We start from the raw sequence: 25772 nt of genomic DNA, 5'->3' as shown, positions 1-25772 counted from the left end.
CCATATATTCATTTAGCGTACACTTATATTTTTTAAAAATAATAATTATTAAGCTTATTCATACATTCAAAATTAATAACATGTTACATTGTAATAAAGAGAAACTAAAAAAGATTTATTCTTCTTACAAAATGTGATAAATTGGCAACACGAAAAAAAAATATTGACCTACTTTAGCTAGACTAGTGAGCTAGCTACAGTAGTGTAAAATGACTTAACAATAAGACTTTGCCCTCGCAAACGAAAATTAGCATCTCCATTGTCATTTGTCATGCAAACTAGACATAGATCTAGATCTACTTTTAGATCTAGATCTAGTTTTAGATCTAAATCTAGATTCAAGATCTAAGTCTAGCCTTTAGTTACCGGGTAATGCCATTACTAATGGTGTACTATGCTCTTTGTATCCGATACTACTGTTTACGTTATAAATAAATCTGCACCCCTATGCTGTCAGAAGATAAGTTATTGCCTTAATAATTACAATTTTGTTCAAATTATTAATGCATTTATTATAAATATATCTAGATCTGGGCTCTATTTAGTCTTATTTAGACTGTCAAGTGTAGTCCCCTATAATGAGGATATGTCAAAACTGCGCGCTATAAAAGAAGTTCGTTATTTTTTAAACTTATAACTAAAACGAAGTTCGTATCAAAATTCTTTTTTAAAAACAACATTTGAATCAGTATTCTATTCATTGAGTTAGTTAATAAATGGAAAATATATTTTATAATGATCCATTGACACTTTATCATTGTGACCTTAGATGCATTTTTTGTACCAATGCGCGAATCTATGAATGAAGCTTCAGTTTTTAATGAGGAAGTCTAAAACTTTTTTAAAAAGTATATCCCCTGAAGTTTTTCATTGAAAAGTGGTGTATTTTGTTTTTGAAACATCTGTTTGCATATATAATTTAAAAAAAATAGATGGTTTACTTTCGGAAAAGAAAAAAGTAGACGTTGCATCAGAACTTTGAATGATCTAAAATATCATGATGTCAGATTTTCATTTTCTCTTCTAGTTTCTGAGATCTAAACGGGACGGACGGACAGACAGACAGGCCACACAAAACTAATAGCGTCTTTTCCCCTTTCGTGGACAGCTAATAAAAACTAAAAATCTTTTTAATATAGAAATGATTGCAGGTAAATATATTCAGACAATCATTAAGCAGATGTAAGAACAGAATTTGATTTTTGATATATTTTTTGACATATTTTTTTTCTTTTTCCAAAATATTTAAATGTCTTTTTGATTATGCGTTCATCACATAATCTTTGTTACTGTATTTATTACTCTCATTACGGCAGTTATCTCGTTGAGAATAACAATGTAAATGTAACCAGATTTTAGAGGATGTTATAACAAGTGGATTTCACAATAAAAGTTACGACTTTTAACTCCGATGAAGCACAGATTGTGGAATATTTAATTATGACATAAGTAACTTAATGTTCCCGATGAAGTGGAGATTATAAGCACTCAGAACGACCGCGCCCTCAGAAGTCTTTGTTACCTTGTTTTGTTGTCCTTTGTGTTGTGTATAAGGTATTGATGTGAGCATCATGGCGTCGCGCTGTGAAAACTGGCGCACAGGTTGCTGAGGAAAAGAGAACAACGCTGGCAGAAGAAAAACGCCAGAAAAGAAAAGCAAGGCCAATGACACTAGCTCCAGCTGGAATAACCTGCCCAGTGTGCGGCCGAACATTCCGGGCTCACATAGGTCTCACCAGCCACATGAGGAGGCATAAAACCCCAGTGCAAAGCCCTCAGCCCCCTGGATGACAAAGTGGTCATCATCGAACCACGATGGACGAACTATATATGGTGGCACAGATGGGGGTAGTGGTGTGTGTGTAGTCAGCCGTCGCAACACGCCCCAGGCCAGCGCTAGACGAGCGTTCAACCGTGACGAGTTACGACGATCGGCCGAGACGAGTGTCAACATGATGGTTCGGGAAGGATCGCCATCGTGAACAGAGCTCAGGGGGCGTCACGAGAGTTGTAGTCATCTGACCACCTAGAAACGTCGAGCGGCGTTCTGTCCGGTTCGAGAAGGCCAGTAGGGACCCTATATAAGAATGGAGGTGTCGCAGTCAAGACGGTTCAGAAAGGAGGTTCACGGCAGGGGTTCAGAACCCGGTTCACTACAGTCCGGTCGACTAAAGCACAGTTCAGCGGTGTGGTTCTGTACGGAGCATTACGACGGTTCAGTGCGGAGTACTATCAAGTACAGTTGAGACGAACGGCGTCTTGATCTTGGTCTGTGATCGAGTCCGACACAACGAGCCTAGTGTGTGAAGTCAGTCCTGAACTGTTGAACCCAGTGCAAGCCCGGAACGAGACGGAGAGGCCAGTGCAAGAGTTGATACGGCGGTACGGTGTTATCGGAGAGATATTTGTACAGTCTTGTGTTACGTGCTGCCAATTGTACAGTATTGTCTATTATTTATTCAACTATTAAAGTGTTACGTTACTTTGGAGCCCCGAGTTGTCAAGTTCTTTAAGTTGGTGGTGTATGGTACATTTTGCAGAGAACCTGGATAGTGAGATTCGTAACAATATATATATATATATAAGGTATTGATGTGACTACAAAAAAAATACTGAACAAAAAAAAAAAGAGTAAATAAATGAAACAACTGTTGGTACTGTATTATGACACATTACGACTCTCAGTAGCTGTGCGCATGTTTGCTGTGACTGTGAACGTTTTAAGTCATAAGACAAAGTGTCCAATGCTCCTTGCCAAACTCATCATGAATCAAATGGAGATTTTCATTCATGGCGGGAAAATCTATAAATAGCTTTTGGTGCATCCAGTATACAAACTAAAGGAAGTACTGTGACGTCATGTTTAGTAGGTGTAGGATAAGTTTATTTGTTTACTTTCTTGCCCTCCAGAATCCATCTTTTTAAACTCTCCTGTTTGCAGCTCAAAATATTTTCCATGAGGAAGAAGTCTTAGACGTCACAGATATGACTTTAAATGTATTGTAAAAAGAAATGGGCAACTAAGTTAATTTGTTTACTTTCTTGCCCTGCAGAATCCATCTTTTTAAACTCTTCTGTTTGCAGCTTAAAATATTTTCCATGAGGAAGAAGTCTTAGACGTCACAGATATGACTTTAAATGTATTTTAAAAAGAAATGGGCAACTAACTTTATTTGTTGACTTTGTAGCCCTGCAGAATCCATCTTTTTAATATCTTCTGTTTGCAGCTTTAAATATTTTCCATGAGGATGAAGTCTTAGACGTCACAGATATGACTTTAAATGTATTTTAAAAAGAAATGGGCAACTAACTTTATTTGTTGACTTTGTAGCCCTGCAGAATCCATCTTTTTAATATCTTCTGTTTGCAGCTTTAAATATTTTCCATGAGGATGAAGTCTTAGACGTCACAGATATGACTTTTAATGTATTGTAAAAAGAAATGGGCCACTAAGTTAATTTGTTTACTTTCTTGCCCTGCAGAATCCATCTTTTTAAACTCTCCTGTTTGTAACTCAAAATATTTTCCATGAGGAGCAAGTCTTAGACGTTACAGATATGACTTTAAATGTATTTAAAAAGAAGGGGCAACTAACTCTACGGACGTTACTTCAAAAGAGAAGACAATTACGTCTTAAGCGTGTCCAAAGCATAAAGAAACTGAAAAAGACACAAAAATAGAGTAGTGAGATTCATATCTTACGAATATTCACATAAGACTTAGAGTAGCACCTTTGGTAAAAATCACTAAATTTAGAAAGCCTTCAGGAGAGAAGACTCAAAAGTAAAGTAGCAATCATACATAAAACACTGAACCATAATCTTCAAATATCACATCATCACAGTCAGGAGAACAAACACATGTTTGTATTTTGTTTGCTATTGTTGTTTGTTCACAATAAACAAAAGAAGCAGTAACAGTGGGAATAAGAACAGCAGTAACAACAGCAACAGCTACTGACTTCTCTACTACATTCTTACACTTCTAGGTCAGAAGAGTTCTATTTCCAAGTCGGATTTTTCAAACTTCCAGATACTCCCTAGACACTTGTCATTGACACAGTCTCCCTAGTGAGTTTGTCATTGACATTTTCTAGATAGACTGCCAACTCAAAGTAATGAGGTTTTAAGCAGAAAATAAATGCGAAAAAATATCTAGTTGACACTCCCGTCCAGCATTTTCTGGCGTCCTTTTGGGATTTAGTGCTATGACCTAGATTAGTAAAATAAAATTATTTCCCGAAGAAACAGCTGGTACATTTTCCATTTTCTTTAAAGACTGCGCTACTTTGTCCCTGAGAATGTATTACAGAAATACAGAGACAGAAGTATGGAGCTATTACCAACCACGCTCTATGGTGGTGGCGCTGAGTGGTAGCGAGTTCAAACCCTGTAACTTTAGGATCCTTAGGACGCCCTAGAGCCCAGCCAGTTCTAATGGGTGTCTGACAGAATTTGTGGAAGTAAAGGAGGTTGGCTGTTGTGCTGGTCACATGACACCCTCGTTACAGTCAGCCATAGATTACGTATTCAGTCCATTTAAATCACAAGGTCTGAATTCCTTATCTTATGATCTCCTTATCTTATAAGTAATAGACGTTTCATCAAAAAAGACATAGTCGTGCAGGTTACTGTGAGACTTCAGCACTGCTAAGTAGGGTGCACAGGATAGTAGCTCCGGCTCCGGCTGAATATCAAAAAGTACTATCCGGTGCACCCCTACTGCTAAGTCATTCTTTTTCCTGACTGATTTCATGCTCAGTGGCGCTAGGGAAAAAGAAGCCTTTGGACGACTCTGTCCTTGCATGTAGAATATGAAATGTGTCTTTGTCTTTGGAAATGTGTCTTTATCTTTGAAAATGTGTCTTTATCTTTGTGTCTTCCTGAGTGTTTTATTAGATTGTGTCTTTGTAAATTAAAGTATCAGCATTAGATGTGCCCTGAGACAGCTGGAGGTCACTCAGGAATGCCGCGGGATACACCAAAGGAAAATCCGCTGCCGAGGACAGACGCAGACGGCAAAAAAGAAACCTTAATCGACCACCGGCGGATAAAGGTTATGCTTGCCCTGAATGTGTCAAAATATGTAGATGACATCTAGGGCTGCGTAGCCACGGGAAAAACTGCATTCCTCATAAATCTCCGGACTCGAAGACAAACCTTATTATTATTATGATTATTATTAGATGTGCCATTATATATGGCCTGTCATTCTTCTGCCCTAATGTGTCCACGCCTCACTAGTGATTATTGATTTTATTGTTTTACTCACTAACCCAGTGTTTAGTACTTTGACCTTTCACGTTGGGTGGGGGGGGGGGGGGGAGGACGTAAGCACATTAAACACTTCATCGTTTATCATGTTTAAAAAAATCTACGTACATTTGATCTGTCTCATTTATTGAGCCCGTCTGATACTTATAAAACTACCTAAACTGAACTCAAAGGTTTTTCAAATTTTCCTTATAAAAAAAGCAAAATATTTTTAAAATTCTTTTATGAAAAGACGAAGCTTATTTGAGGTAAAGAACTCCATACTTCCAACTATATCTCTCAATAATGAAAATGGCTATCAAACAAATAATTAATTACCAATAACTACTTGACTAATTGGTTAATTTTTTTTATTTATGTTTTGTTAGGTACAATAAATAATTGTTTCAAGTTTCAAATGTATCTCTCAGTGGGTGTGGGAGAACAAATGTGTTCAATTATCTAAGAGGAAGAAACACTACATATTTAGACATATCTGTAAATAGGATTGATTTCCCTTGATGGTATCAAACAAAATAATAATAATTAATGGACCTCATTCACCAATTGTAAACAAACAAAATTTTGCCAAGTGGTTCTCTATCACTTCTATACAAATTACGCAATCAAAAAAGGCTGTCACGTGATACGTAATTTTCATTATTTTTATCAATATCGTCACGTGGCTAAATGTTGTTTGTTTACGATTGGTGAATGAGGTCCATTGATAAACTTGTTAATTATTTGTATTGATTCATGTCTTGTCAACGCCAATGAATAATAGTCCAAAGTTTCAACTTGATCCAAGAATGGGTGTGGGAGAAATAACGTCTACAAACATTTGACCAGACAGAAAGACAGACAGACAGCATATAGCTAGTTGATACAAGCTTTTATTTTAAAAGTCTTTTTGTAGCATACATATGATCTTAAACCCAGAACAAACTACAGATTTTCAAACAGATTTAAATCAATGAGAAAAGGTTTACTCCCCTTGCGGTTTAATGACGTCATTGCTAGCTAGTCCTAATGACTAGATTAAAAGTTTAGACTGGGTAAGCTGACAGAATGGAGCGCCAAATTTAGATCCTTGTTTTAGCAAAGTTGGTAAAGGGGTGGTGTGATAATGGCCTTGCTACCGAGTCAGAATGAAATGGGCGATCTGAACTTTAATACGAAAAAAGTAATTGCTTCAAGCTGTTAGTTCAATAAATTAAGCTCTAGAGTCTAGACCATTTCGTATAATAGTAAACAATCTCTCTACATCTGAATCAGTCAAGTTGTATTGTCTAGACTGGCGACTTTAAAACTCTCTAATCCAAAAGAAAACAAAAGCACTGCTATTGGGAGATTTCACTTAACTATATATTTTAGTAATAAACATTAGGGAACTCTCTCTATATATGTATCCATTTATCTATCTATCTACCTATCTCTGTGGCATTTTACGTCTCGAGAGACGATCTTTTCCCTTTGCAACTTCTTGTGTAACTAAAGAGGCCAATCCTCGATACAAAGCTGCGACCGCAGGTTGGGCATATGTAATCACCAGGCGCCGTTTCCATTTTCACCTTTCTTTCTGCTTCTGTTGTGTATGACATCTGCAATCCGTGACCCTTCCTTTATGCTTTCTCTCCATGTGGATCTATCCAGTGCCACCTCTTCCCAGCTGCTAGTGTCGATTTTGAAGAGCTTCATGTCGCGTTTGCATTCATCCGTATAGCGTAAAAGTAGGCGACCAGCGGCTCTCCTGCCTTCTATTAGATCGCCATAAAGAATATCTTGTGGAAGTCGACCTACTGGCATTCTATCTATCTACCTATCTATTTATTTATCTACTTATCTATCTACCTATCTCTCTATTTATCTATCTATCGATCAATCTATCTATCGATCGATCAATCTATCTATTTATCTATCGATCGATCGATCAATCAATCAATCAATCAATCAATCAATCAATCAATCAATCTATCTATCTATCTATCTATCTATCTATCTATCTATCTATCTATCTATCTATCTATTTTCCAAGAATCTTGAGAGAAGTGTTGAGCGTCCAATCAAGTGGAGCTAATAGAACAGTGTTTAATACTCCTTTATTCCTACCGATTTGTCTCCCGCAGGCGCTGCCTACCAGTACGACGAAGAGAGTTCAAGTGACAGCGAGGACGAGGTGTTGAAACACTACAACTCCACTGTGGTCAGAGCCAACAGCATTCGAAGTCTGAAGAGCAGCAAAAGTGGCAAGAGTAAAAAGAGCGCCAGAAGTGGCCCAGCAGACGACATTCATACAGCCTCGAAAGGTAATAAATAAATGGCAGGAACGTCAGTAAAAAAAAAACAAGATATTTTTTATTTATTTTACCAATAGTGATGATGTATTAATAAGATGCTAGCCTCGATTTTAAACCCAGAGTTCATGGTTACACTTCCGGTATCATTGTTTAACTTGTATAATATATTGTTGTAACCCTAGTGGCGGACTGAAAGGGTTAATGTGTGTGCGGCCTACAGACACACATGATTCAGGCCAATCACACAGGTCAAGGGCTGTTGAACAAGGGACATTACTGCTAGTTCACGCAAATATGACCCATGTTGTGGTCATGTGATCGAGAGCCTTCAGGGACTAGCGACAGTGTGTAACAATAAATGTTTGTTTGTAAAATGTTTTACATAATTCGGATGTTCCTTCAGAGTTGAAGATAGTTTACTTCCTAGTCCAAACCTCCCGCAGGACGACGGGGGATGGGAGCGGGCAGGGTTTGAACCCTCGACCGTCGATAAATCCGAACGACAGTCCAGCGAGCAAACCGCACGACCAGGCAGCCATCCAATAGACAGTAAAGTCCATGGCAGCAAGCGGTAAGGACTGTGTGCTACCAAGTTGAGTCCTTGAAATTGTAGCTGTACGAGTCTAGAAGTAGACAGAGAAAGACTTGTAGTGTTTAATATGCAGTTCTATTGTACAAGAAAGCATTTGAATTTGATGTGGCCAATTGTGTTGTATTGGCTTTTCAAGTAATTGTAAATAAACCGCCACCTTGTTTATTGAAGCTCTTGTTGTCAAGTTCTTGTGTTAGATGTGATGTTGTGTTTGGCAGTGTTTGCAGAAGGCCTGATAGAGAAGAACGTAACAGTATTAATTAGATGTTATCCTTGATTTAAACCCAGAGTCCATAGTTACACTTCCAGTATCATTGTTCAACTTTAAAAATGTTTTTCAAATTTCGGATGGCCCTGCAGATTCTGAAGATAATTACACCCTAGCCCAAACCTCCCGCATGACGATGGGGAATGGCAGCGTGCAGGGTTCGAACTCCGACCTTCGATACCACTGAAGGACAGTCTAAAGCGCACACAATAGAACAAGGCAGACATCCATTTTTTTTTAATAATTAAAAAAAACATTTTATTTTATATATTACGATATAATTAGTGTTCATATTTTTAACCTAGTGGATTCATTAATTAAACAATTTGATGTCATGTACGTTTAATGTCAGTATTTGTATGCTTCTCATTCCCTTAGGCAGTTTGATTGAGTCCGATGTCACGCCTAAGGCTGGACAGAGCGACGTGGCGAGCAGACTCTCTTACAATGCCGAAACGGACACGGAGCGTGCTGTCCTGACCAAAGGGGACCTCGTTGAACTCGCCACGGACAACGCCCCTGCCAGGGCGGAGGTGGTGACCTTTGAGAACCAGGCTTTCATGGCAGACGGCGGCGAGGACATGTCAGTCAGTGAACGCCTCACTAGTGATGTAAGTAGGACATTTTCTCAGTACTGATGAAAGACAATAGACAATAGTCTCACTATGGATGTCATTACATCATCATTCTCACTATGGATGTCATTACATCATCATTCTCACTATTGATGTCATTACATCATCATTCTCACTATTGATGTCATCACATCATCATTCTCATTATGGATGTCATTACATCATCATTCTCACTATGGATGTCATTACATCATCATTCTCACTATTGATGTCATTACATCATCATTCTCACTATTGATGTCATTACATCATCATTCTCACTATGGATGTCATTACATCATCATTCTCACTTTGGATGTCATTACATCATCATTCTCACTTTGGATGTCATTACATCATCATTCTCACTATGGATGTCATTACATCATCATTCTCACTATGGGTGTCATCACTTCATCCTCCACTCTAGGGATGTCATCACTGACTATGGTAGCAGAGGTTGAATTTAGAGTGTTCCTTCTTCTAGTCGGGTAGCCAGCCAAGACTAACGAGCCCCCCTTCCTGCCCAAAGGTTACTTTAAACCCGGACCCAATTTCTGTGCCTCACGCGAAGGCCAGATATTGGACTGGATGTCAGCGGCTATTTCATACGCCTAAAGTGGTAATGGATATAAGCACTCCACTACCTATAAATTGCATCAGATATCATGTGTCCTAACATCAATATAAATGCACTTCATAATATTAACAAGGTTACAAAGACAGTTTGTGTGGAAACACAAACTCTAAATCGGCCCGCGAAGTGGTCCACCCAGGCAGGTAAAAAGGCAGGTTTCAATATTTTCAAAAATATTATCGGAAGGAAATTCTATCAAAGGCAAATGACAGAGAAGAATGGAGAAAGAAGGTTGACAGATTGTGTGTGGTGCCCCAACGGTCCTGCAGACCAAGGGATAGGTGAAAGTGTAGGAGAAGTGCTAGGGAACCTGGCCTAACTAATGTCTTCCAATTGATCTAATTGTTCTGTAAAGTGTTTATCTCTTATTCAAAGCCTCAAGGAAAAAAACAAATTTTTCGTAAAAAGAAAATGATTCTCCCCTTCCTTTAGTTCAGTATTCGATGTTCCGTGTTATATTTTGCAGTTCACGCGATAATATAAGAAACTACTTATTAATTGCTGTTTTAAATTGTCTTCCACTTATATGTATACTAAATAGATTTTTTCTTTTTTAAAATAAAAGTAAACATTTTTTTTTGTAAATGTCGTAGTTAGTATGACAGGACTAGCTTTACTTACAAGTACAATCGTAAACAAATATTTTTTTTTGGCAAAAAATCTAAAGTCGTTTGCATAAATGTGTTTAAAATATGGTAAATGGTCCTCTCCCTTACTAAATAGCCTCCGGTGTTTGTTACTATTAATAGTGAATAGTTGTAAAAAAATTGTGTTTTTTAATGAAAAAACAGCTTGCATAGTTGGTTTTAAAAACTACATTTTTCACTTTCAGAAAAGAAAAGAATAGCCATTGCATGAGAACTTTGAATGGTCTAACATATCATGATGTCGGATTTTCAATATCTTTTCTTGTTTACGGGACGGACGGACGGACGGACAGACAGACCACACAAAACTAATAGCGTGTATTCCCCTTTCGGGGGTCGCTAAATAAATGTAAATATATGCCATATTTGTGAAGAAAGAAAAAGAATTATTGTGAATGTTAGCTCATTTCCATTAGTTTCTTAAACTTGATATGGATATTTTGTAAAAAAAAAAAAAAAAAAAGTATATATATATATATATATATATATTATATATATATATATATATATATGAAGGTTTCCTTCTCCTGTGCTGGCGGATCTACCGTTGAGCAGCCGTAGTGTGTTTCAATATAATAGATTAGGATAGTCGACTTAGTCGACTAAATGAAATAGTTTCACTTGAATTAAACTTACGAATTAAGTAGGTCTATTTGCTCCGCGCATATTACATCCTAAGAGGAAAGTCTGAGAAAAAGTTATTTCTAAAATTAAATGTAGTTTTTTTTTTTAGCTTGATGATATCAAGTTTACTAAAAAAAAATTCAGGCACTTTTTTTGTTTAATTACCTCCCTTACGTGCATCTTGATCAGATGTATTTTATAAATATAATAGAATGTTTAAAAAAAAACAAAAAACTAAAATTTCATAATCAACATTTTACAGTTTGACACCTCTGTAGCCCTTTGACTCCCTGAGTGACATTCATTGTCACAATGACACTCTATTGACTCCGGGCGCCACCTAGGAGACTTTTCAATCATCTTATCGACAACAATGCCAGCCCAGGGAGACAACCAACACGGCTGGCTCTGGACAAAATCTTGTTCTGCTCCCACGTGAATGGCTCTGGGGCTAGAACTACGTGTCCTATTCTCGAGCATAATCGATGACCGTATTAGAGATCAATACTACGAAATCAATTTACGATAAAAAGCTCAATAGATTCATTGAATGCTCGAAATCGATCTAGATCAAGAAACTATTGAAACACAGGTTAATATTTCATGTTAAGAGAATCAATTGCCTCCCCTTGTTGGAATGTCGTGTTTACATAGTTGTGGGAGAATAGCACCAGGGGGCGCTCGCGATGAACATGTAATTAATTTCTTCCATGAAATGTAATCCTTTCTAAATTTAATATCAACATCATTGAGATATTTTAAACAAACTTTACACAAACAAGCAAAACATACAAAATTCTTTCAAACCAAAACACATAGCTTATATAAGGGAAACAACAGCACATTTACAGCGATATAACTCAATACTGTAAGAGTTGTTTCCTGATTTCTATATTAAACAAAGTTATTTCATTACCACCAATTAATTGGTCACTTCTTTATTTGATTCATGTTTTGGCATCGACAATAAATAATTTGTCCAACGTTTAAACTTGATCAGAGACTGGGAAGTGGGAGAAATAACATGTACACAATTTGTGACGGACAGACGGACAGACGGATCGAGTTGATATAAGATTTGTAAAAGGAACTGTGATTGTTTGTGAATGTTGTTCGTACTGGCTTCTATATCAAAACTGTAAGAACTAGTCAATCCTTATTATTAGTACTACAAAACGAAAGTAAATTAACAAGGTTATTTGGTTTCCTTCTTATCACATTTTAATGGGTTTTCCCAATACATAGCGCTCTTCTATTTGATGAAATATTTAATGTTGGTTCTAATAATAACTTTGTTGTTTCCGCAAACGAAAAGGAACATCTGTTTGACGTGAGTGACCTTCAACACGAGTCCTCCCTCATCTCTAAATGTGGGAGTCTGGAAGTGACCTTTCTGTACGACAACACTCACAGCCGCGTGGTGGTCAAGATCCACCAGGCCAGGGAGATACCTACTAAAGACAGGGGCGGGGCCAACAACTCACAGGTGAGCGTGTGTGTTTATTTGCACAAATTGCACACGTTAACGATGGGAGATAACCATGTCACTGTTGTCGAAATTTAAATAAAAAATCAATCTATGAAGAACATGCTACCGTGGGGGGGGGGGGGGGGTCATTTATCATAAGAGAACTTAACTTAGTTGCCTTTTTGCGTCTCTTTGTGTGAGTAAATAAAAATTGTGTCAACTTTTTCTTTATATTTTTGGGCGTTTACGAAGTCACTCTACAAAATGGCGCCTGTAGAAAAACAGCGACACCTTGTTGATATGACAGTTGACATGACAGTTCATTTGTCAAATATTCAAATATTAATGTAAAGTATTAATGTTTTAAATGTTTTAACGTTAAATATTTATGGGTTCATTACTTTACTTCAGGTCCGGGTCATGCTATTGCCCAGTAAAAGGCAAAGACACAAAACGAAAGTGAAAGAAGGAGACTGTCCGGTGTTTGATGAGAAAGTCTACTTTAACAAAATTCTGCCTGGTACGACCTTTTTCTTGCACACGTATAAATGTCATTTCCTTTTGTCACATTTTAGATCTGATTGGTTACTTGTTGAAGAGAGAATATAAGTTTGATTAATTTAAAACAATGTTTAGATCTTGACATTGGTAAGTCAGTACTTGAAACAGGTATCTACTTTAGAAGTGCATTTTTTTTCTTTTTTTTCTCAAATAAGTAGCCCAGTTTCTTATTTTTTCTAAATGCCATGTTGTTTCTGTTGTTCGCAGATGAACTTCCGGGGATGGGTTTACGGTTCAGACTCTATGGAGTAGAACGCATGCGCAGAGAACGAATGATCGGTGAAAGTATTGTGGGATTTGCTTCTTTAAATCTGGAACAAGAGACCACACACTGGATAGTTTTAGAACCCCGAAGTAATTTGAGTGTAAGTATAACTAGAGTACATAGTGGTTTGTTCAAGAACATGGCTGCCTGGTCGTGTGGTATGCACGCAGGACTGTCGTTTCGGAGGTCCCGGGTCCATACCCTGCCGGCTGCAATCACTAATTGTCGTGCGGGAGGTTCGGACTAGGAAATAGATTATCTACAACTCTGAATCAACATCCGAGGCTTGTAAAACATTTTTTCCGAACACGGACCTGAAAGTGTATTATTTTGAGGTTGAGGTTATTTCCCCCGTCGTTCAACATTGTTGTTATTCTTAACGTCATTATCTCTACTTCCGCCTCTCATAGTTTACCATTAAAAATAAGTCATGAATGCTTTTTTCAAGTTGTCCATTTATTTAACAACCGTACAAGATACACATGCCAATACCAAAAGGTGAATCAAGTATGTGAACATATTGCGAGCGTGTTAAACCCTAAAGAAATCCTTTTCTTCGCCAATGTAATCTAGACACTAGAAAACGTCTATGATTCGGCTAAAAATCCCACTGTACACCAGAATTTAAACCAGACTTTCGGCTTGCCATGTTGGCGCTCTGAGACCCAGCCACCTCGTTCTCTACTCTCGCAGCCTCTTTTATTGCATAATGTCGTTCTTTTTTAATAACTAAGTTTAACTTCTGCCTGTTTCCTTGTTGTTTTCTTATTTTAAAAGTTCACGGTCACTTCATCCCCGGTCACTTCATCCCCGGTCACTTCATCCCCTGGTCACTTCATCCCCTGGTCACTTCATCCCCTGGTCACTTCATCCCCAATTAAATATGAAGTGACCGGGGATAAAGTGACCGGGGATGAAATGACCGGTCACCATTTTAAGCTAATATTAACGACTATAGAATATCCTATTCTTTTTTTGTTTGTTTGTTTGTTGTTTGTTTATTTATTTTTTTTTACTAATGCTACTACTACCTCTAGCTGTAGTGTCAAGTCGGACTTAATATGTCACTTTGGTTGAAGTTTTTATGTGGGAAGGTGTTGGTGTTTTATTTTAATATATTTCCTTTTCTGGTCGTAGCATGGGGACTCTGGCTTTGACGTGTCTAGCTTATCCCGTAGTGACAGTGGCTCGTCCAATCAATCTCTACAGCATGGAGGAATGCCCGAACTGCTAATGGGCCTGGCCTACAATGGCACCACTGGGCGACTGTCTGTGGAGGTCATAAAGGGAAGTAACTTCCGCAATATGGCCATGAACAGGGCACCAGGTAACAAACATTATGTACTTATCTCCCTTTCTCTCCACGACTGGTAGAAGTTGTATACATTATTATCACAGAATTTAAATTTGGGATTAGAGAACTTTTACTAGATACATATCGGCTCCTTAACCCAGAAAAACCTACCATGAACTCTGGTTGAGTTGAAGACTACTGCTAGTGTTTAGATAAGAAACTTAGCTTCCCTACAAGTCGTGTAATTGTATTTATTTAGCCTCGATAAACTTTTGTAATTTTCTCACAAGCTCAGGTAAAAATGACATTTTCATAACAAGAGAAAAACCTTAAGTAAAAAATCACTAACTTTAGAGACCCTTCAGGGTAGAAGACTTAAAAGTAAAGTAGCAATGATAGTGATACATAATACACTGATCACTGAACCATAATCTTCAAATACAAAAACAAAATTTAATAAAATACTCTGATAGACACAAAGATAAAGACGAATTCCTTTTTCCAATTGCTAGGACAAATTTGTACAAATGTTCCTTCTTCCCTAGTGCTATTAGAGCATGGAATGGGTTGCCTGAGCTAGCCTGGAAAACCAGTGACTTGGCAGAATTTAAGTCATTGGTTAACACTCATGACTAGATTCATGACGCGTAGGACGTAACCATCTTCTTTTTTTCATAAGATAAGATAAGATAAAGAAAACTCTCTGATCATTGTGACCTTATATATTGAGAGTTATACATTTGTAAACAATAAGTTCCCTTTCCCTCGAGTAATCTGTTAACATTATTTTGGGGGGAAAGGCTTAAAACTATTGTGACATAGGTCTAATGAAGACCTTCAAATTTGAACTTTGAAAAAAAAAATATAAGGGCGCTTTTAAAGTTAAAAAATTCAAGAAATACTTAGCTGTTTTTTTTTTAAATACATTTAATTCAGCTGTTTGGAAGTCAGAGGCTAACTGCTGCAAAGGGTTAGAGACATCTATTTGACACTTTAATTTAGCCATTACTTGCGTTAAAGTAATTGTATACGTTCAAAAAAATTAGCACTAAATTAAGAATGTAGTGCTTTAAGATTTACATTTATATTATTTGTAGATCTCACATTGTATTTTGTTCTAATTATGCTTTTGTGTGTTTGAGACCAATACATATACAAGAACTAGGACTTTTACTACTGGTCTATAACTAAGAGACTCTTTCCCATAATAGTAATTTTGTTGACTGTGTCTACAGATACTTATGTGAAACTGAGTCTGATGAACTCAGCGGGTCAAGAAGTCCAGAGGTGCAAGACGTCCATTCGTAGAGGTCAGCCAAACCCTCTGTTTAAAGAGACCTTCATGCTTCAGGTGGCCTTATTTCAATTACCGGAAGTGACGTTGATGGTGTCGGTGTACAACAAGAAGAGTATGAAGAAGAAGGAAATGATTGGTTGGTTTTCTCTGGGTAAGTGAAGAAAGAAATGATTGGTTGGTTTTCTCAAGATTAGTGATGCACTGTCTCAAGATAGCAAACAAGCACTAAACTTCTGCTTCTAGAGAGTCTCCAATCATAATGTACTTACTTTTTGACTGGTTGTGTTTAGCAAAGGTTGAAGAAGAGCTTACTTTGGTTTGTCCAATTACAGATCCAGGTTCGACTTTTGGGTCTTGTATTCTAGAGTTATAACTTTGTTACTTTATGAATTCTGGTCTGATCCCGCTTGGTACAGAGACTGGAAATTAGAACGTTACTTTTGTTTTGTGAAATGCATGGCGCGAGAGTATTCTTCTGCGTTGTCATGATCAAACTGGAGGGTTCAGATAACGAGTCATATACCTTAGATTGGGTTAGATTGCTCAGTGGTTTCCAGATCAGGCATCAGGCACCTATATAAATAAATAAATATGATGTGTATTGAAGGTGCGGTGGCTGAGCGGTAAAGCACTTGGTTTCTCTCATTATAGACATTCGTTGACTGTGTCTACAGATACTTACGTGAAACTGAGTCTTATGAACTCAGCGGGTCAAGAAGTCCAGAGACTGGGATTTTTAATTTCGGAATCTTTGGACGCCTCTGAGTCCACCCATCTCTAATGGGTACCTAACTGAGTACAGTTAGGAAAAAGTAAAGGCAGTTGGTCATGAAACCCTCGTTATCCGTAGGACATATAAATGAATGACCTTTACATCATCTGCCCTATAGACCACAAGGTCTGAAATGGGAACTTCATTTTATATGAAATGTATTACAAATATATAAGTCTCAAATGTGTATCCTGCGGCCTTTATATAAAACCTTCATGACCTCCAGCTATCTTGTTCTGAGGGCGGATGCAACCAGGTGCTCTCTTCTATGTCTGCTAAGGCAAGTTGGCACCTAAGCTGGTCTTTAAAGCGTTTTCGTGGGGCACCTCTGTAACGTCGACCACCTTTTAGCTCACATATTTTTCACACAAATAACCGTTGGTAATAACTAGACAAACAATGGCTTTAGTTAACTTAAAAGCTTGGTACGTTGTAATGGCTTGTTTCCTATTTATTTCCCAGGTCTGAACAGCAGTAGTGAAGAAGAGAGTTCCCACTGGATGGATATGAGAGAAAGTAAAGGGGAACAAGTCTGTAGATGGCATATATTGTTGGAGTCCTAGTTCTCTCTCTTGCATAATTACATTTTCTATGAGAAAAATTGTACATTTCGAAGCATGCAGCTTTTCATAGCTTTTTTTGTTCTTTAGGTTTGGGGTTGTCGGGCCCACTGGATGAGTAGATCAAGTAATATAAATTGGTGTATGGCTTTAAATAAATGTAACAAAAGACTTTAAAAACACTTAGCTTCAAACAGTTATGGCTTCAGATATGAGAGCTTCAGATAAACTTGGCTTCGTGTTATGATGCCATGATCAAAAGCCATGAAAATTGAATATGTTCCTCTAACTGTTGCTGATTTTTAAATCACTTCATTTCGTATCAACTTCCATTCCCAGATCAGCCTCCTTCCTCAGAATTGGAAATAGCATATTTCTTTTTGAGAACAGAACACACCAATCATTGCTTTGCGTTGAGACTCATCGCCATACCTTTTGCAAAGCCCATTAAAAAGTAGAACTTGCTTTAAAAAGAAGGATTATTTTCCCAGAGTTAAGGAATGAAAAAACAAACCACTCCTCACCAATGATCTGTTCTGTATGCTAACAGTTCATTTAACCAACACTTGATTTATTGTTACCTTTCTGACCATGCGCAATGTACTTGGTACTGAGGTCAACCAACTGGAGGGTACTGTTCCCTGTTGACCTCTCTGTTTCCTCTTGCAGACGTTTCCACGAGGATGCAATGATGAGTCTGAGAAAATGTACCCTGGCATATCTACAGACAGTAATCTCACTCCTTAGGAGAGTAATATGCATTTTCAAACGCCTCAAAGAATTGTAACCTAGACATTGCTGCCGCATCTACTAAGGCTGATTAACACTGTGGTTCAATGGTGAAGTTTAAGAACAGCTATCAAGTCTGCTCACCATATAAAACATCATTCAACTTATGGTAGACTTAATAATTCTCTTTCCTAAATTTTATAATGAAACATAACAATGCAGCGTTTCCTTTTTTTGTAATATTACAAACTAATTCTTGTCTCTATATGTGTACATTATTTTAATCTATGTACAGTACCATACGCTTTAAAAACAATAACATACTGATGAAGTTTTTTTTTGTTTTGATTTGTTTTGTTATTTTCTGGATGAAACTTCTTTGATTTCTCAATATAACATTTTAGCTAGTAAAAGAAATTTGGGGTTGATAAAACATAAAAAAAACAAGGTAATTTACTGTTCAGGATCGATGTAAATTTAATTTTAAAAATATAAACAACTAAAAATATTAAAGAATTAGTAGGAGGTTAGTAGTAAAGTCCCCCTTTCAGACCTTGAGGTCTATGGGGCAGATGATGTAAAGGTCATCTGTTTCAGTGGCCAACGGTTAACGATAGTGTCATGTAACTATCACAACGACCAACCGCCTTTACTTTTCCCCAACTAATATCAGGTACCCATTAGAGTAGGGTAGACTTAGAGGCGCCCAAAGATCCCGAAATTTAAAATCCCAGGATTAGAACACGGGACTCTTGGTTCAAAAGCCGATCGCTTTACCGCTCAGCCACAGGCTAAGGAAGTAGAATTCTTCTTGGCTATGTGGACCAAACTGTGAGATAGATTTACAACACTGGAAGCATTTGTTGCAGATGATGTCGTTCAGGGCCGCAGTTACCTATAGGCAACATCAGCTACAGGGATCTCCAGATATATTTAGCATATATATATATATATATATATATATATATATATATATATATATATATATATATATATATATATATATATATATATAATATGGACTTAGAGTAGCCCCTAAATGGCCCCATATCTCAAATAGCTTAGGGCCTGTTCAGGTCTAATTACAGCCCTGATGTCGAACTCTAGGTTTGAATTTGGCATCTGAGCTATTATTTGTAATGTATATATCACACTACAGAAACATTAAATAATTGAATATTTCTATAGCCTATCCTATGCGTCTTTTGTTATCTGAAAACATGGACATATTTTGTTCAATAAGTTTTAAAAAGTCATAACTTGTACATTTATTAAATAAAAAAACTTTTTTTTTCATTTTTGTATACTCAAAAGATAGACGGCCTAACATGATCAGATATTTTACTCTCTAGTTTTCTTTCATAAGCTGTTTATTTATATATTGCGTCAGTCAAGCCTAAGCAGACAACGGATGATGTAATCAGCAGACGATATGCCAGTTTGTATAGGCCAGTATTTATAGAGACTGTAAGCCAGGAATTGTAACAAGTTTTCATTGGTCATTTCAAAACATTTAGTAAACATATAGGCACTGAAATTGTAACGTGAAAGTCATATTTACCTATCACTTAGTCTGTTGGACCGTTGGGGCACCACACAAGATCCGTTGACAGTCTTTCTCCATTTCTCTTTGTCTTTTGCCTTGGATAGAATCTCTAAAAATGGCAGGCCCGTCCATTCTTATATGTTGTCTTCCCATCACTTTCTCTGTCTGCCTCTTCTTTTTCCTGGTACTGTTCCTTGAAGGAAGGTCTTTGTGATATAACCATAGAGTTTTAGTTTGCGTTTTCGACAGTAGTTAGCAGGTGATCGTGGGATTCCATTGCTGTACTAATCCAGTTTCTAACCTCCTCGTTTGTGATGCGGTCTTTAAATGTGATACCTGGGATGTTTCTGTAGCATCTCAATTCCATCGCTAGGATCCTCCTCTTTAGCTCTGCAATTTTTAGAAAATCGCATATCACTTTTGAAAGAAATGTTTTGTATTAAACCAGTAAACATCGGACAACAGAACATGAAAGAAATATGTTACTTAAATTTATAGCATCAATTGTTTTAAGGCTCCATTCTCAGACAAGAATAATTCCCAAATATTTTGTACATTTTTATTGTATATTTCTTCAATATTATTATTATTATCATTTGTACTTTACGAAGCGACTTTACGAAGCCGTTGTTATATGAAAGAAATACAAGGCAAGTAATTGGTATTAACTTTTTTTTATTACTACTGTGTAGATCCTAACTTTTTTAAAAATGATACTATTCCATTTATGGTGACAAAAGTTTAAAGGTCTCGGAATGAATTTTAGTGTAGGCCTTATTATCATATTAAACAAATTAAAGCTAATTTGAAAAATGTATAGAAATGCGTTTTCGTACCCCAGGCGCCGTAATGACGTAAGCATGACGGCATAAGATATTTCATACAGGTACGAATGGATCATTTACATATGGCATCACATTTGTAGCCATGATCTTAACATAATGCCGCAGCCGACTTTGACACCCAGTCCGCCCCTGACAGGAACTACAATCTGACTTGGTTATAGTTGATTTGTATAGCAGCTGTTTCTCTTTGGTACAAAGTCTTGGCCTTTGAAAGGAGAAATTAGGCCTACACTTGATTTTTCCAGTTCTTTGGGGGTGCGGGGGATTCCTAAAACTAGAAACATCGGCCAACTGAGACACGCCAGTCTAATGAGCTAACTCACTCCAGGCTCCTGGTAAATGCTGTCAAACCCTGATTCCCATCCTACGACCCGAGTGTCATATACGGCTCGTTATTCAAATTCCGGAAATCTGAATCGGCCCTTAAGACAAAAAGTTTTGGCATCATTGCTTTCAAGAATCCATTGTTTTGTTTTTTTATTTCAATGCAGAGAATTATTCAATCAATGTTTTCATCTATATCTTTATATGTTGTAAAGGCGTTTCTTAGTTTCTTACTAATTATCCTCATCGTAAGGGAAGTAATCAAAACATTTCAGAGGGTGATGAATGGTTTCAAACAATTTAAAAGGTGTCAGTTATTGTGAAAGAAAGAGGTTTTATGATAATTTTTAAAAAATACGATATCAAACAGTATTGAACAACACTTTTGTCAATATCTGTACACCATTTTTTCATAACGAATCTCGTATATTTAAAGACAAAAAAAAAAATAACATAACATATATACCCACTCCGGTACGGTAAAGCTTACCTTGTAACTTGTAAAATGTAAATATAGCGCCCTCATCTCCAAACACTTACAACCACATGTAATTCATATATTCTCTTTACTTTGTCTTTTTTTTTTTAAACTTTAATTGTAAATTTTATTAAATAATATTATAAGGATGTAAAGTTGTAAAGGATATGGCAATGTGGAATTACTATTTGTTTTGACACACAAGTTTACCACTCTGATTATAACCGGAAGTTGGTGTTGTTAACTGATCCTTTAAAACAAAACAAGGCTTACTCTCTACAAATTAATTGATTATTTGTGTCTTGTTCAGCGCCATACTCTTGTTTACCTTAACAACCAAGTCGTCACTTCCTCCAAAAGCGGTCACGTGATAGATTTTGATATTTTGGGAACAATATAGAGATGATCGTTTCCTATAAATTACATGTTAAAGTAATTGTACATTATTCATATGTTTGACTTGCTAACTGCTAACAAGGATGTAAGTCAGATGGCCTTGCTTCTGTAATAACTTTAACCTTTTCAGTTCTGCATGTGTCTTTGTATGTACATAAAATGAAAGCCTTGTTCATTTATTTAATAAATAATGTGCCTACAAACTTTAAGTCAATGTATTTTTTTTTAAATATGTTGTCATGGTAACCTAGCCAAAGATCGACTTGCCTGATTTATCTAGTGTCTAGGCTAGCAAATACTAATCTTCATTCCTGATGAAACATACGGAATATTGAAATCAAATCATAAATCTCATATGCTAGCAAGAACAAATCTGATGTTGAGCCTTCTATACACTAGACACATTAGCAATAAACATCTTTTAAGGGCATGTTCTGTTGTTTTTTTTAGGGTAAACAACTATTAAATGTATGAATAACTAACAGACACCTGCAGGAGACACTGATCTAATAAATGTGTCTCACAAAACACACAGTCAAACTATATAACATTTATTTGGTTGATGTTTGGGATTGTTGTTTTTTTCTGAAAATATTCACAAGCTTTGACATTTTTGTCTCAGAAACCCTAAGTTGCGTTTCATTCAGATGTTTACATAGACATACATAAATATAGACTGGCCGATAAAAGAGTTTTATGAAACGAAAATTTGTGACTTGCAATTTTGTGTACTTTATTATACAGCAGTGTAGTTTTGTTTAATCTCTAAGACTGAAGATCGTGCAACTTTTCAGAATTCGGAAATCCGACAACAATAGATATACATGTTTTCAAGTTACATGAAGTCATTTCCTTTTTCCAGTCTATATTTATATATGTCTATGGATGTTTATAAATGGCAGATAACTATAAAATAACAAGCGCTTTAGGTGTGTAGAAGACTGTGGTTTAAAAGCAATACAATTTTTTTTTCCATTGTTAGCTCTGTAAAACGTAATCGCTTTTGAATCTTTTAATACTAATGGCGATGTCGTCGATTTCGAAGATTAATGATGCGTGCAGTGTTTCACATGAACTTGCAGACCCAGTTTCGACCAGCATGTTTTCCCGCGTCTCCTGCAGACAAAGACGTTATCCGCTGGCCGTCTATTTAAGTTAATTCTTTCCCTCTTCTGCGCCTGCTAGTAGGTCTGTATTTTATGGATTAAAAAGTTTAACCGGATCTTAAAATTCGAAATGTCAACAAAGATCAGGTTACTGTGTTTCGAACCGTTGTGTTTAAAAAGTTGGCTTAGTTTCTTTTCTTTTACAGAACAATACTTTATACGTTTTAGCAAACTTCGAGCTCATGCTTACGTAGATAAAGAAATTGACCGAAGCGTTGACCTGATACAAGATGTCGTTTACAGACTGACCAATGTGATACATCGCGCTGGTGTCCAGGATAGAATTGCAGTAGAGTATGTACATGTCCAGCACCGTGGATGGCACGCAGACCACCAGACACACAAAGCAGACGGTAAGCAGGGTCTTCATAACCCGCAGCTCTTTGGGCTTTGAGGTCAAGGCCAGGTTAAGGTCGGAGTGTCGAATCCGATTGGTGAAGAGTCGAACAATGACGGCCACCGAGCACGCGAAAATGAAAGCGAGGCTGAGCGTGGTGAACATGTTGTTGAAGACGACTGTGCCGTACATGATGATGGTATCGAAATGGTCCGTCAGGAATTGTGTGAACTTGGCCTTCGCCACTGTAGCGTTGTACTTCGGCTCGTGCACCCAGTCGAAGGTCAGCCGAAACAAATTGGGAAATCCCATTACAGTTGGGTACGCATACAGAAACAGCACCGCCATTTTGACGCGCCTCTTCCGGTATATTCTTGAGACATGGAAAGGAAAGCAGACGGCAAACAGCCTCTCGATGGAAATGAAGACCACGTGACAAATACTGACCACTAGCATGAGGGTGTTGAAAGGGATGACGTACACCTGCATCAGGGTCTCAGCGGTGACGCCCGCGGCCACGTCGAAGAGCTGGATGGCGCAACGGGCCCGACGAAAAATTTGTGACAAGGAAAAGAAGAAATCGGAAGCGGATAAGGACACAAGAATGATGTTGGTTGTCTCCGCAAAGCCGTGGTGGGATAGGATGACCATGTTCAGGGCGTTACCGACCAACCCACACAGCCCCAGCACCGGAAGTAGCAGACATCTGAGGTAGACATCTTGTTGAGACTCTATCCCGTCATTAATCAAAGTCAAAATGAAGTCTTTCGCCTCGGGCCTCACCAGACTTGTAAGACTTAAGTTGACTGTGACGTTATGAAAGCTAATGTCTGAATATGACGTGCTTTTATTGGCATTTGCAGACGACATCTCTATCGAAAGAATTAACGTCAATACTGAACTCTTTGTCAAATTAATTCAAATGTAAAGCCAAAGCTCTCTAGTGACCAGAGTTAAAATAAACGAAGTATCTATAGACGCGTTGAACCAAAGAAAAGGGGAAGTAATGTTATAGAACAAAATTAAATAAAGTGCAATAGGCTTTACGTTTAACGTGCGACTAAATGGTAATTTTAGAAATATCTTAATTATGTATATAATTATCTGCTTTGGGTTTTAAATGGGTAATGTGTTTTAAAATATGTTTTACAATTGCTTTGGTGTATATGTTTGAGTTACTGATTACAGTTACAGTGTGGTCTCATTATGACATAATAGTGGCTTGTGATAATTGACCAATCATGGTTCTGACGATAATATGGTATGACGTCATTATAGGTGAACGTAATAATAGTTTTTGGAATTGTAATGACTTAATTTATCAATCATCTTGTAATTATGCTGTAATGATTTCATTTCGCACACGTAACGAAGGATTTGACAAGGAACTAGCTCATTATTTCTGATATCAGTCGATAAGTCTACTTACACTCTAACCTGAGAGGAGAATTTTAGTAAAATAGAGTAGACTTACAGAGGTGTCGCATCTGGCAGAGAAAATCAGTAGTACCGTTGCAAAGGTGAGCGATTGGATGGTTGAAAATAAGCTCAAGATGAACGAAGATAAGACAGAAATAATTAAGATAGGCACTCGGAACAACGTCTCAAAAGTTGAAAGCACAGATTCTCTTTTTATCACGAACTGCCATGTTCCTTTTGTCCATGTAGTGCGGAATCTTGGAGTTTTCTTCGACTCAACACTATCTTTCGACCCACACATAAGTCAGGTCTGCAAGGGCGCGGGCACGTTGCCCTGCCTCATCGTGGCGCCAGCGTGGAAACGGCCATTAGAGGAAGTGGCTAGGCTAAATGGGTAGCAACACAAGACTCCTGTGGGGATGCCCACGGGTAGACGAGAGTCCACTCATTGCACGGGCGGCGTTGTAAAAAAGTCCCCACAAACCTGTCACCAAGATTCTGCTACTACGCTCTTGCGCACGCTCCATTGGCCCGTGAAAGCGAGAATCGATTACAAGGTCGCCACACTTTGTCATCAGTGTATATATAACAATGAGATGGCCTTGTACCTTAGCGAACTGATTACTCCATATGTCCACCAGAGAGCCCTGCGCTCAATGGACTCAACGTTTCTCCCTCAAAAGCTACGATCTGCGGGCTTTTTCAGTGCACGGACCAAAGGTTTGGAACTCACTCTCCATTAATCTCAGACAGACAGACAGAGTTTCGTTAAAGGGAATCAAAATTCATCTTAGTCCCTTTATCAGTTTCCACTGAGGAATTTTCTGGTGATGTGGCAGGTCTGCAGCAGTACCGCCCTCTGACAGGCAACGAGAATGTTCCTATGAATGTTAAGGGCCTTGAAGGTGTCTGTGAGGTCAGTTGTTATTATCCCCTCAGTTGATATAACAATGGGGTATATTGTTGTTTTAGATAACTTCCATTGACGCTTAATCTCCAAGCCAAGGTTCCCATATTTTCGTTGTTTTTCCTGCTCAGGTTTTCTTAACTTATGAGTTAGTGGTACGGCGATGTCAATAATGGTAGCGGCCTTTTCTTTTTTTATCGATGAGCAGCAAATCAGGGCGATTAAAATCTTCCGCTTTGTCGGTCAAAATAGGCCTCTATCCCAGTACAGTAGATGATCAGTAGACTCGAGAACCTTTTGTGGTGAGTATTTGTAATAAGAAGGAGTATCCTTACCGATCAAATTATGTGTCAAACCCAAATGCTGGTGTATTAACTTTGCAACTTGCGTTTACTGAGTGCCTAAAGGCAGCTCGGAAAACCTTCTCCCAGATACCCCCTCCTAACCCCCACTGGTCCACAAATGACATTGGACCAA

At 37.6% G+C, this 25772-nt stretch overlaps 2 protein-coding genes across 9 annotated transcripts in view; one reads left to right on the top strand and one right to left on the bottom strand.

Annotated features, from left to right (window-relative positions):
- The window catches only part of LOC106055455 (synaptotagmin-14-like), a 98630-nt gene extending 80206 nt beyond the window's left edge, over positions 1-18424 (top strand). For 3 of the 8 annotated variants that reach the window (XM_056022568.1, XM_056022567.1, XM_056022566.1), the window contains exons 3-10: positions 7379-7558; positions 8788-9020; positions 12247-12417; positions 12811-12919; positions 13168-13325; positions 14363-14552; positions 15755-15967; positions 17051-18422. In XM_056022568.1, coding sequence (XP_055878543.1) covers positions 7379-7558; positions 8788-9020; positions 12247-12417; positions 12811-12919; positions 13168-13325; positions 14363-14552; positions 15755-15967; positions 17051-17151 — 1355 coding nt within the window. In that variant the 3' untranslated portion in view covers positions 17152-18422. Of the gene's footprint in view, positions 1-7378; positions 7559-8787; positions 9021-12246; positions 12418-12810; positions 12920-13167; positions 13326-14362; positions 14553-15754; positions 15968-17050 lie in introns of all 8 variants that reach the window. The other 5 variants (XM_056022562.1, XM_056022563.1, XM_056022561.1 and 2 more) reach the window with 2 other exon arrangements.
- Positions 18425-22744: 4320 nt separating this feature from the next.
- LOC106055448 (sex peptide receptor-related protein 2-like) lies at positions 22745-23839 on the bottom strand. Its single transcript, XM_013211708.2, has one exon. It carries the CDS (start codon positions 23837-23839, stop codon positions 22745-22747), a length of 1095 nt encoding a protein of 364 aa, XP_013067162.2.
- Between the last annotated feature and the right edge of the window lie 1933 nt (positions 23840-25772).

Source organism: Biomphalaria glabrata, chromosome 3 (genome assembly GCF_947242115.1).
Source record: "Biomphalaria glabrata chromosome 3, xgBioGlab47.1, whole genome shotgun sequence".
NCBI classification, from domain to species: Eukaryota; Metazoa; Mollusca; class Gastropoda; family Planorbidae; genus Biomphalaria; species Biomphalaria glabrata.
The sequence above is the reverse complement of the archived record's forward strand: the minus strand, read 5'-3'. Positions and strand labels throughout refer to the sequence as shown.

Bases quoted from the DNA above. Each gene is read 5' to 3' on its own strand.
- LOC106055448 (XM_013211708.2), bottom strand. From the start codon at position 23,839: ATGTCGTCTGCAAATGCCAATAAAAGCACGTCATATTCAGACATTAGC.